The sequence below is a fragment of the Physcomitrium patens genome, chromosome 8 (genome assembly GCF_059467195.1).
Source record: "Physcomitrium patens ecotype Gransden chromosome 8, ASM5946719v1, whole genome shotgun sequence".
Lineage (NCBI taxonomy): Eukaryota > Viridiplantae > Streptophyta > Bryopsida > Funariales > Funariaceae > Physcomitrium > Physcomitrium patens.
Genome location: NC_143417.1, coordinates 1,419,901 through 1,441,234, shown reverse-complemented (window position 1 = coordinate 1,441,234; position 21,334 = coordinate 1,419,901). Strand labels below are relative to the sequence as shown.

General features: G+C 38.3%; 2 protein-coding genes and 1 long non-coding RNA gene across 4 annotated transcripts; 2 read left to right on the top strand and 1 right to left on the bottom strand.

Annotated features, from left to right (window-relative positions):
• Positions 1-547: 547 nt before the first annotated feature.
• On the top strand, positions 548-10,423 carry LOC112285826 (separase). Of its 2 annotated transcripts, XR_002970841.3 has the most exons (6): positions 550-1,636; positions 2,214-2,645; positions 2,940-5,556; positions 5,888-9,013; positions 9,136-9,748; positions 9,892-10,423. XR_002970841.3 is itself a non-coding variant. In XM_024527057.3 (5 exons), the coding sequence occupies exons 1-5, from the start codon at positions 1,055-1,057 to the stop codon at positions 9,657-9,659; spliced, it is 7,281 nt and encodes a 2,426-aa protein (XP_024382825.1). In that variant the 5' UTR covers positions 548-1,054; the 3' UTR covers positions 9,660-9,851. The 2 variants fall into 2 exon arrangements, 1 of the variants encoding a protein (XP_024382825.1); XM_024527057.3 differs by lacking the exon at positions 9,892-10,423 and having other exon boundaries at positions 548-1,636; positions 9,136-9,851.
• A 4,294-nt stretch (positions 10,424-14,717) lies between these two features.
• LOC112285668 (uncharacterized) lies at positions 14,718-15,284 on the top strand. Its single transcript, XM_024526648.3, has 2 exons — positions 14,718-14,994; positions 15,153-15,284. The coding sequence occupies exons 1-2, from the start codon at positions 14,718-14,720 to the stop codon at positions 15,275-15,277; spliced, it is 402 nt and encodes a 133-aa protein (XP_024382416.2). The 3' UTR covers positions 15,278-15,284.
• On the bottom strand, positions 14,797-15,227 carry LOC149988416 (uncharacterized). The gene is made up of 2 exons (XR_016504372.1): positions 15,086-15,227; positions 14,797-14,970 (listed from the first exon to the last, which is right to left on the bottom strand). It is a non-coding gene; the product is annotated as an uncharacterized LOC149988416 (long non-coding RNA).
• Positions 15,285-21,334: the final 6,050 nt, after the last annotated feature.

The window sequence follows — 21,334 nt, the reverse complement described above, 5'->3', positions numbered from 1 at the left end:
TGTTTTTTCGATAGTCGGTTTGATTTTCTTTTGCAGCTTAGTCATAATACAATGCGTGTGCTGGGACTAAGACAACTGTGGCATCCTGAAGGACCTGCTTCGGAACAAGGAATTTTTCACCCTAGTTTCCAGCTTTGCGCTGTCGCTGATGCTGAAAGGACAGTCGTAGAACTCTGTTCGTTGATCATATATGATGGAATACCGATCACTTCCCGAAACATCTCGAAACTATTGCAATCCTGGTTCGTGCAACAAAACCACTATTTACTAGCAACACACTGTGCAACATGGGTCCCCACATTCGGCATAAAGTTTCCAACTCGCTACAATTTCATTGCACACCTTCGATCGCTTCGTGTAGGTTCCTAACAAAGTCTTGTAAAACTCGCCTCGTTCTGAAATCCATATGAATTAACGGAGCAGCGAAGGTCGGCAATCTCCGGAGCTTCGAAATAAACGCATTTCATGTCTCACATTTACTGACGCGGGAAAATTGAGATTCACCCCGCTGAAAATCTACAACCTTCGGCGCGTAACTCTGAACTTTAAAGTAAACGTCATCATGTAGTCCAGTTTTTTTGTCCTTTTCCGAAGTTTACAGATGAAAAGTAATAATACTTTCATCCTTTATTTCATCCATCTATTATGCTCTCGGTCAGCGGTGGCCGTTGGGCGCTAGTAGATTCAAAATTCTGGAGAGAGTGTGTTCGGTGTTCTCTCTCTCTCTCTGGGAGGTCTCGCCTTGGCTATGGTAGTGCATTCAATTTTGGGTACGTTATTGCAGGGCAAGCGAAGCGAAGGAATTAATAGGAGAAGTGGTGGTTGTGTGGGGTTGACAGTGTGGGGTGTAGTTGTGATTTGGAGTGAGTAGGATGCTCGGTTGCTTATTTGTTGAAGTTGGAGGTGTTTGGTTGTGTGTGACGGGGATGGAATTAATTGCTGGTTCGAGTTTGCAGCATTCGTGTCCTGGGGGTGTAGATTAGGGTTTTGTGTTCGTGATGTAGATGGAGGTTGACGATTGGAGAGGGAGACGTAGTTGAGTAGAGGCAGGAGGATGGGGTTGAAGGAGCCCAAGGGTTCACAGGTGAAAGAGGGGAAAGTTACTCGCGCGAAGGAGGGGAAGGTGTCTCAGGCGAAGAAGGTGGCTGGTGATTCGATTGATAGGAGCGGAAACAGTGAAGCGCTTCTGGAATTGTTGCAGGGGGAGAATGTGACGGGATTGTGCAAGCAATTGAAGGTGTTTGTGGCGCCTCTCATTGCTGTGAGCGGTGGAGGGAAGGAGAACACGTCACGGACAGAGTTACATAAGCTTGCGAAGCAGTTTGTGCCATTTCTAGTGCGGCTTCTGAAGCTCTGCTTCGTGAATGTGGGCAAAGTTCCAGATGAGGAGCAGGCCCAATCACAGAGTGGAGGCGATGAGGTGTTTTTGGCCATTGAGATTGCTCTGGATGGTCTAGATGTGCTGCGGTCATTTATCACAGGGTCCCCTTTTGAAATTGAGATCCAGAGGTGTTCGTTCGTGCGGCGCTTGCTGGCCTGGCGACGTCATTCAGCTGCTTTAATACAATGCAGGAAAAACCTCAGCAGCATTTGCCTCAATTTCAGTGCTTCCGCCGAGAAATGTTCTCGCAAACAGGTGAAAATACATATCAACTTGCTGCAAGTTTCAAGGAATTTTTGCAGCTCCTCATTCGCAGGAGAAGTGGAATTTGATTCAATTACAGGAGATTCACTCCCTGATCCGTAGTGTTTAATGTAGGATGGAGTCTTATCCACTAATGGGAATTTCGTTCGAGACTTGTCAGTTGTAAACGTAGATCGCATTCTTTAACATAACAGTCTCTAAACTGATTCACCTGTGGTTGCAATCTTTTGCTGTCAATAGCTGCATTTCTTCTTCGTACTACTGAAAATTCCCACTGACTAACCTTGAATAGTAGCACGTATTTGTTAACACTCCTACAGAATCAAATTGCATTATCCTAGAGTGTGATGAGCTACCTATGCCCTGTTACGGATGACATGATGAGAAGAATGATACAGTTCAATAGTCTTGTTCAATATTTAGATCGCGAGTAGTTTCTTTCCTTTGAGTCGCGTGCTTCATATTTCTTCAACCTCAAGCTTGTGGTTGTGTCGAAATACTACTCTTGGCAGACTCTATTAGCCCCTCGATCTTGCTCTGTACATTGAATTACCTATTTGAAATGCAGGTGCAAGCTCCTGGTGCTGCTAAGGTACAGAAGTGCGCTGCTATAACAGTGACCGAGAAGAAGAAGAAGAAGCAGGCCGGGCCAAATTATGTACTTCCTCACCCTCAGGACGTGGAGCTGACATTGGGACTCCCGACCTTGGTTTCTGGAATTGTTACTGATCTGATATGGTGTACAGGTGAAAGTGCTCCTACGTCCGTCGAGAGCTATCACGAATTACTTGCTCTTCCTGGGCAGCTGGAGCCTTGGCTGGCAGTCTTGGACGCAAGCGCTGCTGTGAAGCAAAAAGATACTTTATATAAAGGTCTATACAAGTGTGTTTCAATTCTGGTCACCAACCCCAATCGTTATGGTGTCCAGCTTGTGCGAGAGTTTTCTATGCTGACGCTTCAAATTTGTGCTGCTTCGTCTTTATGGAAGCAGTATGTGAAGGTACAGAAACACTTCCTTGACTTTCTGCATTCCGCAAGCATTCATTACATTTTCTCCTGTACGTGTATTATTACGTTATCAGGGCTGATCATTCTGCTTGTATTTCAATATCGTATTTCATTTATAATAAGGAAATTATCGTATAAGACAGTACAATGTGGAGCGAAAACGTTTGTTTCATCCCAACCGCACGCTCTGGCGCTTTCGCGATTCCTAATCATCTTTTCTACGGTCTAATACGCCCATATTAACAACTATGTCAGGAACGTTATTGACAAACTTTTCGGAATACAGGTTGCTTGCAAGCTTTCTCACTGCCTGAGTCACAATAGTGCGAGCGACATTCGCCTTGGCTTGGACGTGAGTCAGGCTGCTATGAAGGGCAGTCTTGAGAACATCGAACTCCAAGGTTTATGGGCCAATACTGATATGTTGGAACTCGTATCTTACTATGCACACCTTTGTCAAACAAACAAATGTTCTGCCGAAGGCTCTTCCTTTCTAGGCGAACTTGTGCAACAACTATTCAAGTTATCTCCTCCAGTAGCCACTGTCGTAGGGTTCTACGTAATTGGATTGAAATTTTGTTGCGATGTAGTAGATTTCGATGCAACGTGTCACAACTTGCTCTGTGATGGAGCAGCACTTCTGGAGAGTTGCCTTCAGCAGGAGTCAGAAAACGACAGACGAAATCATGCCTTCGGGTCACTAAAAGCTCTTGAGATGGTTAAGAAGAATTCATCAAAGTACATACAGGGTGCATGGACATCTTTTATCAGTGAGTGCAAGACTGAAACAATTGTAGTATCTGAGACAGGCAGCATTCATTCTATCTTGCGAAGGGTCCTTCACCTTTGGTTTTTGTTGTTGAGTAGAGCCTCGGTCTACTGGAAGCTGACGCGTGAAGAAGACCTCATCTTAAAACAGGGTTGGAGTCTAGCTTCAGCTCCTCTAGTATCACTTCTTAGGTTATCCTTAATGTCGCTGCAGGGGGTTCAAGACTCTGTGAATTGCATCGATGATCTGCTGAAAAGAGGTAACCTTCAGATAGACGAATTACGATGGATAATTGCTTCTGCATACAACATGGGAATACAGATTTACAACAAGAAGGATTATGAGTTTGCTTGTTTTCCGTTCAGAGTAGCTTATGATGCTGCGTGGGTCAGAGTTGAAGTGAGCAGACACCTGTCTTTGGCACAGCCGACTGATATTCAAGTCTACGACTTTATATTGGACAGCTGTATCAAGTGTATTACATTAGCGGATTCTCTCAAGCGCAGTGGGAAAAGTCAGGCAGGTTTTGAAACATTGAGTGATGGATTATTGCGCTGGGCAACCATTCATTCAACACTGCAACCTCAACCCTCAAATATCCCGAGTTCGCTTGCTTACACATGGGTCAAAACGCTACACACTGAGGATTCTGCAATCCTAAAGTCTGGCACTCATGTGTATGAATGCCTGTACAGCTTCTTGGAAACTAGATGTCTAGCCTTGCACCACCGCACCTTAGGTCTCCTACTTGAAGAGGAGCTTTCAGTGCTCCACGATTTGGAAATCCAGGGATTCGATAACATCCAATTCATAATGGAACAGAATTTACAGAGTCTGCTTGACAATGTTTACATTGTGGACGATTTTCCTGTTGAACGATGCAGGATTCTCTTGGAGAAAGGAAGACTAGCTCGGTTGAAGGGAAACCATGACTTCGAATCCTTTTCAGAGGTTATTGCTGTCTTGAACAAGACCCTAAAGGATGTGACGAAGAAAGGTATAGATTCGACACAAATTGCAAACGTTGAAAATCAGCTGGCAATGGCTTACTGTGCGCATGCCTTCTGTTCGTATGAATCCGAACCTTCTGGACAGGATTATCTTGAGAGCATATTTTCAGCTCTCTCAGTCTGGGAAGATTCTGCAAGAGGAGGACGCACCTGGATTGGATTGGATGCACATGGAGAAGCTCGGATTTTGGGTCAGACTGCTTCTTGTGGGGTTTCACTGCTGCGTTTACTTCTGAGCGTGAATGATTTAATGGCATTGAAAGGCTACTCTCTCATCCAAAATAGGATCCAGCAGCTGGTAGTATCTTTACTCTCTCCCGTGCGAATGGATTCTGACTCCAAGCTTTTCTCATCCCTGTGGGCAAACGCACGTCTTAGTCATGTGTTATGTCCAGTGCCATATCCTTCAGGTTTCTTCACCTTGTTAACGTCAAAGCTGGGAGCGGATTGTAACGCCCTGCAATTCTGGGAAGATTGTGCTCTTCTATGTCCAGGTAGTTCACTAGATGCTCAACTGCGACTCATGCATCAGAGGCCTCACTACGGACGCCGTAATACGAATATTGATAAAGCAGCAGGTTGTTGCCAGGCTTTTGAGGTTGTGGAACAAATTGCCATATCTAAACTTGGGACTGGACCAAAATCTTCTGGAGAGGTTTCCAAGCTAGCAATCCTCTTCTACATGCTAGCCGAGCACGCTCTTGACGAAGGGAAGCTGAGGGTAGCATGTAAGTATGCGAAGGAGTCGTTGAACTTGCGACTCAGACTTGTTAGTCGTATGTTTCAGACTAAGTACACGGGAACTGTGTCCACTGATTCGGACAGTGACAATGTTGAAATTGAAGCTGCTGGTCAGGGCAAGAGCAAAACAGGCAGGCTTCATGTTTTGGACTCAGTTGCCACCCGTGCGTGGCCTAAGCTGTCATCCCACGCAAAACCAGTGGACTTCGAGCCAAATCCTTGGCGAGTCTTGGGTGATTATGTCGAAAGCCTTATGCAAAACGGTGTAATCAGTGAAAAAGTAGGGGCTGTAGATGATGCTCTGGCCAGGTTCTCTGAGGGATACTCCGTCTCCTTAACGCAGAACTTGCCGTTGGCGCGAGCTGCCTTCAAATCTTGCTTGGGTAGGATGCCAGTTCATTTTCTAGTACAAATGTTGAGGTTTCAAGCCTTTGTTTCATTTTACCTTTCATGATTCTGCTTTTTTATTGCTATTATGTTTTTCATTATTCTTGTAGATCTTCACGTCAATGTCAACTACTTTTGTAGATTGCCTGAAATACTCATTACAGAATTTTCTTGTAGATCGCTCATCCAGACCTTTGCAACTTACTGTCAACTTGACCTGAGATGGTAGCTGCTTGTCAGCACTTTGGGATTGGTTAAAATGTTTCTTTGAAACGCTGTTTTGCTGCGAATTTCAAGGCTGATTACTTGTGGAAATGAAATCTGCAGGCGAGGTACAGCGCAAACGTCACAACTGGGAAGTAGCTGAAAGTGAGCTGCTTCTTGCTAAGGAAGCATATGAAAACTTGGAGACTTTGTGGATATGCAACTGTTGTCACCGCGCTGGGAGCGCTGCTGTTCTTTACAGGCTTGGTGACTTGGCGCGACGCTGCAGACAAAGTGGGGATCCTGTATCAGGCGGCCTTATACATCATGAAGATGCAATGTCCTCTTACATTTCTTCTCGAGAGTCGCTGACTGCCGTTCTGAGCAAAGTAAACGAAGGCTGTGATTGTAGTAGCTGTAAATATTCTGCATCAACTGCGCTTCATGGGACTTCACAGATTATCTTAACGGAGGACTGTCTCAACACTGGTGTAGCTAGGCGACTTGAGGAGACTCTACAATGTGAGAATGAAAACAATAAGGAGCATTCATCAATAACGCCTTCTGTAGTGGGCGGTAAATCAGTGATGATGCTGGAGAATCACAAGCTCAGCACAGACCCCAGTCCTGCTTCCAAGCAAGTGGAGGTGGATTTGTCAGCTTCTCTCTCAAACTTGAAGCTGACTCACAAGGAGAGCAATGCATGTGATGTGAAAGCCCCAGCACGGCGGAACAGTAGGCGCAAGCCTAGTGATGACGCTGTTCCGCTAGAGCAAAAGAAATTGATCGAGAAACGGTCAACTAGGAGTGGCAAGTTTAAAGTTACTGACAAAATAGAACTTGTTGCTTCAACAGAAGTTGCACCAGTGGTGAATGCAGTCAATACAGCAAAAGTTGTCAGAAAGAGATTGGTGAAAAAGTCTACAATTGAGGATCAAAAGGCCATCCTCAACGATATTTTTACAATTGTTGAGCCTGAAGGACATGATCATCACGCCAACTTCACTTCAAACAGGGAGGAACTTACATCATGTGTTGTCAGACAAGCTTCGTCTGAGTCGATGGACAATTGGATAACATACAAGTGGGTAAACATTTTCCACCAACTGTTGGCTCGAGTTACTGTGCAGATGGGGAAGTGCTATATGGAAATGGGATATCCTGATAAAGCAGTGGTGGTATTTCAGCATGCTTCTTGTTTACTCAATATTCAATTAGACCTGGTAAATCCCTGTGCGGATTATACATCCTATTCTTTCATGAACCGAAGCAAAAGTCTCTTTCCCATCGAGGAGGCTGCGTTCTTCTATCATAAAAGTCTTTTCCAACTTCAAATGATTCAGTCGAGTGGAAGCGCGGGAGGCGTGGAATGCGTCTTGCCTATGAACTGGCTTGCTCATGCCTACAGCCTCTCCACTCAAGCACCGCCCCTCCTCCGCAAAATTTCAAGACTTCTGTCAATTTTGCATGTCCCAATCACATGTGGAGGTCTTGGTCTGGTTCACAACCTAGACTGTTCTATGAGAGAACGAGCCGCATTCTTCCACCAAGTTTCAATCGGTGCTGGATGCAGACAGCAGCATCTGTCTGTGTTGGATTCAAAATTGCTGAGCCTCGCTTCCGAAACACAGCAGGAGCCTACACACATTTCTTCCAGGAAATGCTTTGAAGAAATGCAGAATGCCCTTGCTGTTGCTCCTTTAGACCTTCTGACACAGGATTTATCTGTAAGCAAATTAGTGAAGGGGCTTCCTATCAGTACTCTTTGCTGTATCAGTCTTGTGGATAGGGAACAAGCTGCTCTTTTGAAACGGAGAGAGTCTCTGAGCGGATCTAAGCCAGCTAAAGCCTCGGTGTGGGTCCTTAGCACCCGGTACTGTGACACTAGTGGACCAATATCAGTCATACTGCCAGCTAATCCTCTTGTCGACGGTGAAGAGCACCTTTCAGAGCGACCTGGGAGTAGTGCAAGCTGTCCTTACGACCTTGATGAACCAGAGCCCTTGAAACTTCCTTCTACTGCAATCAACACCGGAGTGATTGTCAATAGCCGAAGACACAGATACCAGTCATCTCTGCAAGAAATTGCAAGCGCATTTACATCAATTTTGGATGAAAGTAGGTTATCAACCTCGGGAAATGTTGATATTGAGACTGTAGAGGAAAAACGTCAATGGTGGCGATGGCGGTTGGCATTGGATACTCGCCTTTTGCAGCTTCTCGAATCAATGGAGAATTCATGGCTTGGCCAATGGAAATGCTTACTTGTTGCTGAACCCGCTTCCTCTTCCAACCAAGAAAATTTGCAAATTCGCGCGGAGGAACTTGTCTCTTGGCTAAAATCTTCATATGGAGTCCTTCAGAAGAGCGGAGCTCACTGGAATACCTATGGTGCTCTAGTGCGTATGTTGCTACAAGGCCTGGGAAGCCTCACCTCTGATCAAGTCAAGGAAGGTATTTCAATGCTTCAGAAATGCATGGAAGCCTTTCTTGATCAATTGCAAGATTCAAAGACTATGGCACAGAACGGCCGGAGGAGTAAAAGAAGTATTACTTGTGGTCAAGATCTTAGCTCTGAGGCGATGGATCGGTTCTGTAAGGCGTATATAAATCTCGTTCAATCGCAGGAGTCCGAGAATCCTCAACATGGAGAAGATACGTGTGCTGGTATTTCGGGAAGTAAGCGGACTAGAAAGGCAAAGAAAAATATATCTGCGACATTTATGGTAGGATGTGGTGGTCCAAGCGAAGCCCGGCTGGATGTACGAGACCTCGTTGGAACTGCACGGAAATCGATAACTCTTGTCTTGGACTCGGAATTGCAAGGCCTGCCATGGGAGAGTTTACCGGTGGTGCGGGGATTCGAGACTTATCGCATGCCATCAGTAGCTAGCATTCGAGCTCTGTTCATTCATCAGCAACTAATCTCTGCAACTGTTTCTTGTAATTCGTCGACGCTTGACCAGACTAACGAGCAAGCAGGTTTGTGGGTGGACCGTAGTGTGCGCAAGAGCACTCTAGAGATACCATTGAGTATAGTTCCGATTTCAGAACCTCGTGTAAATCCTTACAATACTTACTATGTGTTAAATCCAAGCGGAGACCTTGCGAAAACACAGGAGGCATTTGAGGTTTGGTTCAAAGAGAACATCGGATGGGAGGGTAAAGTTGGTCAAGTGCCAACAATTGATGAGTATGTGGCAGGTCTACAGAAGCATGATCTCTACACCTATCTTGGTCACGGCAGTGGTAATAAGACTAATCCCATTGAAATGCTTTAAAGTATTCTTAGATCATGAGCAAACATGCTTGATGATATGTTACATTTCATGTTCTGCCTAGGTCCTGACGTGTGTCACCTTGTTATGCAGGGGAGCAGTATCTGCCAGAAAGATTTGTTCGCAGATTAGATCGTTGTGCAGCTTCTCTGCTCATGGGTTGCAGTAGTGGCCGCTTTTCTCCAAGAGGAGATTATGAACCTGTTGGTGTACCACTTTCCTTTCTCATGGCCGGATGCCCGGCTGCCATCGCAAACTTGTGGGATGTCACAGATGGTGACATTGATCGCTTTAGCCGATTTCTGCTACATAAATGGCTTGGAACACCCAATGATGTTGATTCTGTGACATTAGAAAGGAAAGTCCAAGATGAAGCGAAACAAACCATGGATGTAGCAGGTCAGCATGGTTCCAGAAAATATAGTGAGATTATAGAAACTGTGACCCAACGCGATCAACAAACAATTCTAGCCAAATCGAATTGTGGAGAGAGGTGGTCGAGGATGGGGTCCTTCATTGGGGAGGGCAGGAATATCTGTCGATTGCCCTACCTAATTGGTGCCTCTCCTGTTTACTATGGAATACCCACCAGTATCATCAGGAAGGAAGCCCATTAGCTGCGTCTTTTGGTTTGTACGGAATGTACATTTGGGTCATGCTACACTGGAAATAAGCAAACTCGTACGGATAAAACTCAAGAAGTCTGGTATTAATCGCCTACCTATTTCTTGTTCTTGCACCTATGTTGAGTTTAGCATATTTTGTGTATTTTAGAATTTTGGTGGCATTAAAGACATGCTTCTGCGACAGTGTCTGTGGTCTCAGCTCGACTTTGTGATACCGTTGCAGGTGACAAAAAAATTGTTCACTGTTTATTGGTGGCCATCTACATGTTGGTTTCTCAAGCTTGTATCGGCCAGTTATTCCGTAGGCAAGGATCCGAGGTCTTGGAAGTTTACAATGAGCAGGATTGGCCATCTACGTGGAATTTTATTATTTCTCAGGTAGCCCTGGGGAACAAGAATTCGTGATGCCACAAAAATGCAGTTTGATCTGTACAGCAGGTCTTTAGTGTAGTTTAATGTGGATCCTTTCTATTTTTGAGCGTTGCTGGAATTGATTCGACAAGTAGGATAAGTAAATGCAAGGACCACTAAAATGGCTGTCCTAGCTGAGAGTGCTGCACAAGATCAATTGCTTAAGTAAGCAATATCCATTTTTCAATCTGTGCTGCAATACTGCAGCTGATTCATTCGACCTTATGTTTTGGCTTTTACGCCGCATCTGGTTGTAACCTTTCCAGAGCATTTGGCTGTAACACATAGTCTGGCTTAATATTGTACTTTAAGGTCATGTGTACCACTGCCATTTCCCTGCTAAATCGTTGGATGTTGCTCGTGACCAAAATACACCCAAAGTATGTCTGTTGGACTGAGCCGCAAGTATTTGAGACTATTTTGTGTCTAAGCAATATAATCACTATTATGATAACAAATATTATTTATTGGGTATATCAATTAAATTTTGTTTGTCGACCATATCTTTTCTTTTTGCCAGTTTTATTCAGCCGATCCGAACTCATTCAGTGCGGGCTTTGCAGGTGAACGAATTAACATTTCTTTGTTAGCGACGATTGTACCTTATCCATGTTCTGAATTACTCGATCGATCCAAAGTTGGCATGTGCAACTATGTCATGTTTCTTATGGTTTGTTAGATATCGATTTTTTTCTGCTGGAAATATTCTGGAAGGCAATAATGAGTGAAACTTTTCAAATGCGATCTGTATTCTTTTGCGTGCAGGGGTAGAACTATATCGTTACAATGTGAATGAAACCGTCCTGGTCGCCTAGACGATGAAACTCCTGGCTTGTATTTGAAGTCATGTGAATTTTACTTACACAATAATAGGCACCCCTAAAACATTTAGCTTTTTTGCCTTAAACCTGCCCACTTACAAGATGCTCTCCATTTTACAGGGCTGCAGTCTTCTAGGAATAGGGATATCAGGATTACCATGAGCGCATCAGCATGCAGTTTTATGGAGTTGTGTAAATTCTGGGCTTGACGCTGCATCTACCACATGGAATGAGGACTGTAATATCAGCCTACATACCATGTTCTCAACATGAGCAATCTTCACCAAGAAATGTACCAAGAAAAAGCAAGGGATGCACTTAAAGCAAATTTAACCAGGTGGGCAATTTGTTCCATACCTTACAAACACCTTAAGCAGCTATTATTGCTTGTGTTACTATTAAGTACTCTCCCACTCCTTGTTGGCATGCTGGGTGATTGAAACAAAATTGACTCATCCATAGTGGAGAATCACAAAAGGAAAACTTGTACCTTAAAGTTTGTAAGGTAGCATTACGATCATCCCATGGAATGAACATTGTGAACATTGATTAGATTAAAATCTAGACAGTACAAATTACAGTCCATTTCACTAGACTGAATTTGCAGGTAGGCAGTGGGATGTAGACATTGGTCAACTATTCTCAACAAACATTTGATCTTTGATAGGCACTCTACTTAAATGAGATATGTACATCTTTACACAGATCACACTATCAATATTAGTTTCTGTGTGTTGCACCACCTTCATTCTTTCTCAAAGATTCTCCTTGCTATTGCTCTCTGATTGTATGGATTTAGTAGTGGTTTGTTTTCAAGTTTACAAAGTGATGTTTTGAAAAGTAATTAGATGATGTATTTGTTATCAAACAGGATTTTTTCACAAAAAAGTTATATCATTTTGAATGTTGGTAATAATTAATGAGGCACTTGAAAAGCAATTAAAATTAAGACTAGTAAAATACAATTTTCTCTTAACAAACAAATATACTTAAAACCTTATTAGATACTAAGTAAATAATAATGATAAATTAAATATTAAATCTGAATAGTATGTAAAAGATTTACAGGCTATTTTAAATTCCCGATTAGTAGTTGTTTGTTTTAAAAAATTATGTAAAACTCATCCAAACTTCTTAAGGAGAAAAATAAAAATAAAAACAAAAAACATCAAATAAACAAATAAAAACAAAATCAATGATACAAAATAATTATGTAAATGCGAATTAAAATAATAATAATTTTAATACTAATAGTAAGTTTAATTTAATTATCTTGAATTAAATTAAACTTTATGAAGTTATTAAAAATTATTTTAAAGCAATTCATTAAATAATAAAATATTATAAATCAAAATCAGAAAATTAAAATATATTTAAACACAATTTCATCACACAATAATTTAAAATATAGTAGATTGTATTTAAATAATATCACACAATAATTTAATTTTAAAATAACACGTATTTATGAAAAAAATATTCCAATAAATGCCAAATAATAAACTTTGACAATAAACAATAACTGAAAGTCTAAAAGGAATAAAGGCTACTTAAGTAGATTTGACTATCAAAATATAGATGATATATTATTTGTTTTATTCTAATGATATAAATAATATATTGATGTTTAAGTTAATAATTTGACTAGACTTTTAACCAAAAAATCCTTAAAAATTTGGATATGAAATTGCTACAAGAAATTTAAAAACCAATTCATTTTGTAAAACAAAATTTAAAAATTGAGTGTATTATTTGATTAATATTTTTATTTTTATACCAAAAAATGTTTTTGTATAAAAGCTTTATCTTTAAAAATAATTTTATATAAATAATATCTATTTACAACAGATTATGTCTATTGCAAGTAAAAAAATAAAGTTCAAATATAAATAAAAAGAATACCAAACATCAGTTAGTATTTTCACAATTTTATTAAACATTTTAATATCAAGTATTCTAATTTTTATAATCTTGCTTGACATATTATTTGCCATCAATATCATTCTATTGTTAAATGAAATGTAAGTATAAAAAAAAAAAAATTAAATACATATATGATATGAAAAATCATAATCAAGGATCTATACATTTTAAAACCTGTTACTTCAAATGGTTACAATTAAGATAATTTTAGATAATTTTTAATAAAATTTACAAAATTTACTTGTTCAAATATTTAAATTTTTTCTATTATTGTTATTTTTAAAATTTTATGCAATAAAAAATAATAATAACATAAAATATCCAAATTTCTATGTATGTAGCTTTTAATCTTTAAATAGTCGAATTGGACTCTAAATTTTAATCTTTTCTATCCTATTTTATATCTTTTATTTATGGTTTTGTTTCTTAAAAATAATGTTTTAGAATGTAATGCCTCATTATTTGGTTCTTCACTCTTCTCATAGATAAAAGAACAACAGTGACTTCTTCTGATTGTATTGTTTTATATCTATACAACAAAGAAGTGACCAAATTCTTAAATGATAGAAGCAACAAATCAAACGCATCAAAGTTTTAATCTCATAACTTATTTTTAATATCAATATTTGTCAATTTCCATAGGATTTTTTTGAGGGTATTAAAGAAATCCAACATGCTTATCTTCTCTTTTATGTGCAAAGTACACAATTTCTACTTCATATGTAGTTAATTGCCAATGCCTTTGTAATATATGAGTTCATGGATTTTTCCTGTGGCTTTAGTATTAAATTCTTTTTCATAACATAGTATAACACCTCAAATTTAAGATTCAAACAAATTGTGCTTACTACTCTTAGGATGATTTCTTTTTTACTTTATGTCAGATTATCTATGGGCTCTTTTTTTTAGTTATTTGTGGTCAACATAGAAATTAACTCGAATTCACACGAACTATCTCTGCGTTCAATAGGACATGTTTTTAATAAGAATTGGTGATAAGCATGCAGGATAACAGTTTACAATAAATAAATATTTATATTTATATTTATTAAGATTTCTATTGAAAAATCTCAAAAGAATACCAGTTCGAATGTACTCATTCCAGCTCCTTCATCGCCGCAAACCTTCACAGATCCTCGAGAATGCAGGAGTTGACAACTGGTGAACAATCAGGCCAAATTCGGCGTCACTAACCGAATCTGCTTAGTTGGCACACATTCTCTTGTGAAAAATGCCAAACATCGACGATCTCTGCATAGTTTTGATTCCAGTAAGCTGATAATTTTCACACTCTCTTGTCGAATGCCCACATCGACGATCTCCGTGTGGGGTTTGGTTCCAGTGAGGTGACATTTACACTCATACACACACACACGCACACTCCGTTGTAAAATGCTACCATTGTCGATCTCGGTGTGGTTTTTGGTCAGTATAAATGAAGACCAGAGTTCTCTGAAGTTGTGCCCTGAATTCGAACATCACGCGCGGCTTGCACCCATCTATTACCGGGCTGGGATCCTGCCTCTGCGGAAGACCACAGCAACTTGGCGATCGTTAACATGGAAGAATATGAGAACGATTCATGGTCATACTGTTTTAAGACAACCAGGAGTCCCCTCTATATTCCCTTCCAGATGATTCGGCAAACCACTTTCAGGGGTTGCAGCCCCAGGTTAGCTTCATTTTTTAAGTCTCCCTGGTTTCTTCGGAGCCCACTCTGCTTGCAGAGCAGGATTGTGATGCATGTCGTAGCTGGAATCCACATAGCGCAAAAAAATTACAGCGATTGAAACTTAGCAATTTTGGTGAACACTGAGTATCTGATCTGCATCCGCTGGGTCTTTTCCTCAAAGTTTCATCAAGTTTTCAGTACATTTCGAGTGAGTTGATCGGCATGGTCTCGACAACTCCTCGTGCTCTGGGCGTGCCAATGAGTGTGGCAATATGTCTGATTATCCTCTTCGTCTCGGTGCTGAGAGGGTCTGCCGCGGAAGAGTCCTCGTTGCAGGAATCGAACTTCACGGGAGTAGGTTTAGGACTGTCGGTCTTCGCATACGTAGACACCATGGATGCTCCAGATCAGAGCAGTGCCCCATTGGCTTCTCCAGCTCTAGCTCCCGAAGGATCTCCAACTCCTTCTCCACAGTCTGCTCCACCAACACCATCACCAGGTCTTTTATACCTCAACCTGAGCAATTTCAGTGTGTTCGCATGGTTCGTATCCGATGCTCTCATGTAGAAGAATACTAAGTCGCTACTTACCTGATAGGGTTTTGAGCCTGGAACTAAATCAGATGAACCATTGCATCTGTGGACGTGACTGTTGCAGCTTTCACAGCGGGCGACGAAGCACCAGGGCCGAGTGCACTCAACCAGAGCGGTGACGCCAGTAACGTGGTCCCAAGTTTAGCCCTGCTCTTCACCATCGTTGCAGCAACTCTGCTCCTGCGATGATCTTACGTTACGCCTCTTGAGGTTGCGGATCACGATGCACGATCTTGGTACACTTATAACCAAAACTTAACAGCCGGTGGGTGTTCCGTGTGTATCTAGATATCCTGAGTTACTACAGCAGCAAGGGACACACCAGCTGCATCGCGGTGGGCACGTTGATGATCTGGCAAGCCGCACATGTAATGGTGGTACTACACAATCAAATCTGCAGCAAATTCTGAACCGCATTCGACCTGTCGCTGTATTTGGGCACTTGAGGATATTCCTTTGTTGGCGTCCAGACTGGGACTCATGTGGATGACTAGATTATGCGCTGGTGCCACTCGTTGTCACAGTGGATCTTAACTCGGTTCAATATAAAAATCCCACAAAATATATAAATATTTCATGTGCTTGCTGAAGTACTTCACACTTGGAACTCTCCTCTCACATGTAGATGCCGTTGGAAGGATTCAAAATGTTGCACCCTTCATACTAGTAGTGATAACTCTTCAGCCTGGTGTCAGTATTCGTTTAACAGTTCTCTAGTTCGAAATGGATACAGTCCCCGACGACATTGTCGGTAGTTTGTGATCACTAACCTTCGGAAGGAATCCTGACAGTAATATACCTGTCACATGGTCTTGAAGTCAACTCTCGCATTTTGTCGGATCGTGTAGTTAGCCCAACTATTGCCTCCTTCGACTCTGTTCCGTCGGTGTGCCGACTGTCGGAGGTCGAGCCTTTACTATTCGTCTTGCACGAGATGCTGCAGTTTAGAGTTGGAGATCTTACAGGGCTGGAGTTGCATTTGTATCTTCAGAGCTTTGTTTGTATTGTGTGTGTGTGTGTGTATATATATATATGTAAATGTATGAATGTATAGATTTAGTTTGAATGAAAACGACATGTAAATATCACAGTAGTATCCTTGTTAAAGATATTTACATTGCAATTTATGATGGTTCTAAACTGATGTTGTAAGTGGGATTCTTACAATAAACAAAGAATTAAAAAGAGAATATTAATAACACTACGAATAATAACAACAGCAACATAAAGGTTGTTCAATATCAGTTTCTAGGAAAATACTTATTCCACCGACTTCAGGCTGATAAAAAAATGGTTATACAATAATAAAACTACTTATTTTATTGTATTACAATAGACACACATCTGTTAACAGTAAAAATATATAAACACACACAAATACTAAATCTAAAGTATTAGTTGACATTTTTTTATACATCAATGAGCTTTAAATTGACTAGTAGTGTGATTTTTTATCTGAGATGTGAACCATGTTGTGAAGCAGATATTTTATTTCAAAAAATGAATATTCCATGATTCAAATTGCATAATACTGAATACGATATATTCTTTGAAACCATATGGATGCTACAATGAATCCATGGCAGAACATCCATCCAACAACACAAGCCAATAAATATAGATAAATAATGTTTTAATTCATCCAATAGATTACAGAATGCCAAGGCTACCTTAGATGAACTTATGCAGTTGGCTTTATCTTAATAGTCACTACATTGTCATGTTGATATTTAAACAATCATTTACATTCCACAAAGTATAAAATATTTCGTATTCCACGAAATGATTTAATTGCATGTGTTTTATGAAATATCTAAACAACACAATATGGTGGAATACTGGTTTCAAAACAATGTACTGAAGATTAATAGAATAAATTCTAATAGATATGCAAATAGAACTTAAAATTGAAGCTATGATGTTAAATTTGAATCACATGATGTAGAAAGAAATAAATTTATGTTTTAAAACTATGCCAATGGCTACTACATTTTTACATTTAGTATGCAAAGGTAGTATAATGCTTGGGAACAATTTTCAAGTAATAATTTTATGAGTGTTATGTTTGGTTGTCTGCTTGAAAAAATAAACTGTAAAACCATTGTGTCATGCACACAACTCAAAAGAGATGTGTACAAGGCATTATGTGTCATTTGATGCATTTATGAAAATAATTAAAATGAACACTTGAACCAAACAAACATGCTAATTAATATTGAGTGTGCATAAAAGAAACTAAAAGTAATCATTTTATGTAAAAATTAGTCAACACATGGTTCAATGTTTTTTTATTTGATTGATAATGCAAAAAAAATAAATCATAACTTTATGCTACTTATCTGTGTATCATGCACAATTGTAGTGTTAAGAGAAATTAAAATACCTACATCAATTTATTAATTAAACACAAAATCCTTTAGATTTCAGATATTTTATATATAACTATTAGATTACAAAAATATTTATTGTACAACATACAGGTATTTTTTTAATGTAAAAAACGTAGGTACAAAATTAAATAAAAAATTTATTAAGGTACTGTTATATTCGAAAAAAATTATTAAATCATAAATCAATGAATTTGTAGCAATTTCAGTAGATTTTGTAGTTCTAATTTTAAATTCTACTGTTAAAATTAAATATCTTTTTTCTATTTTGACAAATGTACACAATACAAGGAAAATGAAGGATATCAATTGCATCTTTATGCAACTTTTAATCTGCACATGTGATGATTATATTTTATTATAATTTTGAAATAACTGAATAAATGTTAGATTATATTGAAGTATTTATTAATTTTTGTAGTATCATTAATCTTCTACATTTGGCTACTTATAGTCTAGCAAAACAACCATATAAATAATGACATTAAAAGATACTTATCATCACAAATTTCTTCAAAAATAACTTTTCTTTGCACCACATAAATAACCAAAGCTTATCAAAGTTGTTGTACTTGGTATCTCTATCAAATTTTAACATCTTGTTTCTAGTATTGGAAAAAAGAATTAAACTTATGTTTAACAACATCATGTTTTAATGTTATTATTATTATTATTATATATATTTTATATTACGGATTTCTCTCACATGACATCAAAATTTTAAAACATTGAAGCTTTTTTACAGTGATTTTGTAACTATCTAATTTTATTTCGAGTTGTTTTTTTAAGCACTGTTCCTCAAAGAATTTAGCACAATAACAGAACTGTATTTAGCATCGTGTAAAAAGCTAACGTATTCATTCTTATTACTTTGTTCTTTTCTGAATTCATTTCATCTAATTCCAAAAACTTCATATAAGCACATTAACACACATCCACCGAAGTTCATATAAATGATTTTAAATGTATGGATTAAAATAATCAAAATATGTATGAAACATAGCTTTATGAGAGGTACAAAATGGAGTTTTGGTGAAAATGTTTCTTTGAGAATACCAACAATCTGATGGCAATTTCTTATTTACATCATACATTCTGTTCATTCTATTCTTGATGCTAATTATTTATAGATCCTTGAGAATACTAATTAAAAACCATTCATCAAAATCATGTTCTTCTAAGGTTAGACTTTAAAAATGAAAATTTGTAATATTTATTTGATAAACTAATGACAATATTCAATATCAAACAAAAACCAAAAGTGTTTAGGAACTTTCTAGAATTATAAACTCTTTTACTTCTATATTACTATAACATTGCAGCCACTTTGATAAGGTGCCTGCATCAAGTGAGAAAATGAATAAATAAATAAATAAACCACATCTGCATTGAAAAATATTTTATTTTTTCAATGCCAAGAATTTTTTAAAATGAAACATCACAAAATAGAATTGCATCACTCTTGTATTGAAACATCTGAATCAAGAATTGAACAAATATCAAAATGTACACAATTTGACCATAGTACAAATTGATGAATTTAAATTAACAAAACATTTAATTTTTTGATTGGTAATATAAATATATTAATATAGCAGAAAATGGGTTGTCATACATACATACATATATAGATATATATATATATATATATATACACACCTACAAGTTACCATTAGATGCATAATGTCCCACCGTACATGATTTTTGAAGGCCAATTTTACAACATCACTTAACATGATCTTGTCATTAGCAATGATGTTCTAAGTACCATCCCATGACCAAGTCAATCATACTCTTGAGGAGACTTAATGCATAATAACACTCTACACCAAATCACACATGTTTGAGATTCTGCTTTCATAATCAATATTTTATCCACAATATCACCACTTCAAGGATTAACTTTCTTTCGTCCTATATGTACATGTGTGTATATATACATGGATATATATATATATATATATATATCCAAATGTCGATATTCTTTTTTTTACTAGCATAGAAAAGAATTAGAAAGATAACAATGATGGCACAACACAACATTTTGAAATTTTATCTAAATTACAAAGGTCCAATTCACATAGTCACCAAAATAAAAATATCAGCCTTAAAATAGGAATAAATATATATATATATATATATAAGGAAATGTTAAAAAGACCCAAGTTTTTACTAAATAAAGCTACCCATGATGAAGAATATGGTTATTGTGATGAATGTGGTTAATTTTTATTAATTTTGTAGTGGAGAAATGAATGTAGAAATCTTTTTATTTTCATAACAATTAGGATGGGTGGGTCAATTTAGTAAAAAATCATGTCTATTTAACATTCTCCTCTTTATATATATATATATATATATATATCTTATGAATAAATGAAAGGGTGTAGGGAGAGTAAGAGACATTGGGGGGGGGTCACATCACGTCATTGCACAAGGAAGGGATGATGTTAAAAAAGGCTCACCACAATATATGTATGAAAGTGCATGCATTTGTGTGGTGCCTTCTTCATTCCAAATAAAAAGCATTAAAAAGGTGGGGTTTTCTGCAGTGTTTGTGTTCAACATCACTCCAATGTTTCTGTCCACTGTGCCTGCCCCAAAGGCTTTTTACTAGAGGTCAAGCAGTCAACTGCAGTGAGTGAATGCAGTAATCTGCACCTCTTTTTCTTTTTCTTTTTTCTTTTTTTTTGCTCTTTAATTTAAAAATGGGTTTACAAGAATGGAACAAAAAATACTGGTCCTTTTCTCCTCTTTACTTGTTTGTTTGTCCATGTGGCTTGCAGTTGTGCAACATGCATTGGCTTGAGGTAGTCTTCTTTTTTAATCCCTTTTTTGTTTGAAAAATAACACAAGAACTATACATCACTGCCTATAAGTTTAGCTTAAAGCAAAAACCAAACAAAAAAAGATCAAAAAAATTGAAATTTTATAACTTGAGTTGATTCAAGTGAACATGGTTGGGAAATAAAGCAAGCACGTCTATAACAAAAGAAACCAATAATAGATATCTTATAATCTAAATTTAGGAAAATTAAAGCCATATCCATTACTATCTGTTTGAGCCCCAGTTTATAGCACCACATTTCTTGAATAATTCATAGACAAGCTCATTCCATCATTCACTACATTCAAACACATATTTTTACAAGAAAATTAAAAAAATAAAAAATAAAAATAAAAAAAGGGAAAAGAAAGAGAAGAGACTATAATCCCATTAATGATCCAATAAAATATAACCTTTGTTGTTGTTGTTGTCGTTGTTTTTATGTGCGAGCTATTTACTACGAAACCCACATGACCGTATTCAATAATCACATGAGTTTGGTGCAAATACGCAACAACCCTAAAACCACGCACATTCTCATGACCGGCAGGATTGTATTCAGGAAATCGACGATCAAAAACACCATTTTATTTTGGTTTTTTGGATTTTTTCGTTTGTTTCGCTCCAGCGACGAGTGGAAAGCGGAGCTTAGGAACTGGTAAAAGGGCGCAAGTCAAACACATTCTACCGGAAGCTGCAACATTCGGCGTGTTCCAGGAGACCAGATAAGATCATCAGAAGAGCTTCGCAACTAGCTTTTTCCCTGGCAGCGTGTGTATTTTTGCATTGCTCGCTGCCTGGATTCGTGAAACTAGCTGATGACGATCACTATTACTTGAGTTGCTTTTGTTTGTTTGTTAGTTTGTTTTTTTGCTATTTTACGTTGTGTGCATGCAGAAACTGCGTGCGATTGGAGTCGCGAGGTGCTTGAGTGGGCGCTGCAACCCATTAGGTAGAGATATGAGTACTGGATTACTGAGACCGAGGTGGTACTTGGTTGTTCATGACTTACCAGGGAAACGGGAAAAAAGG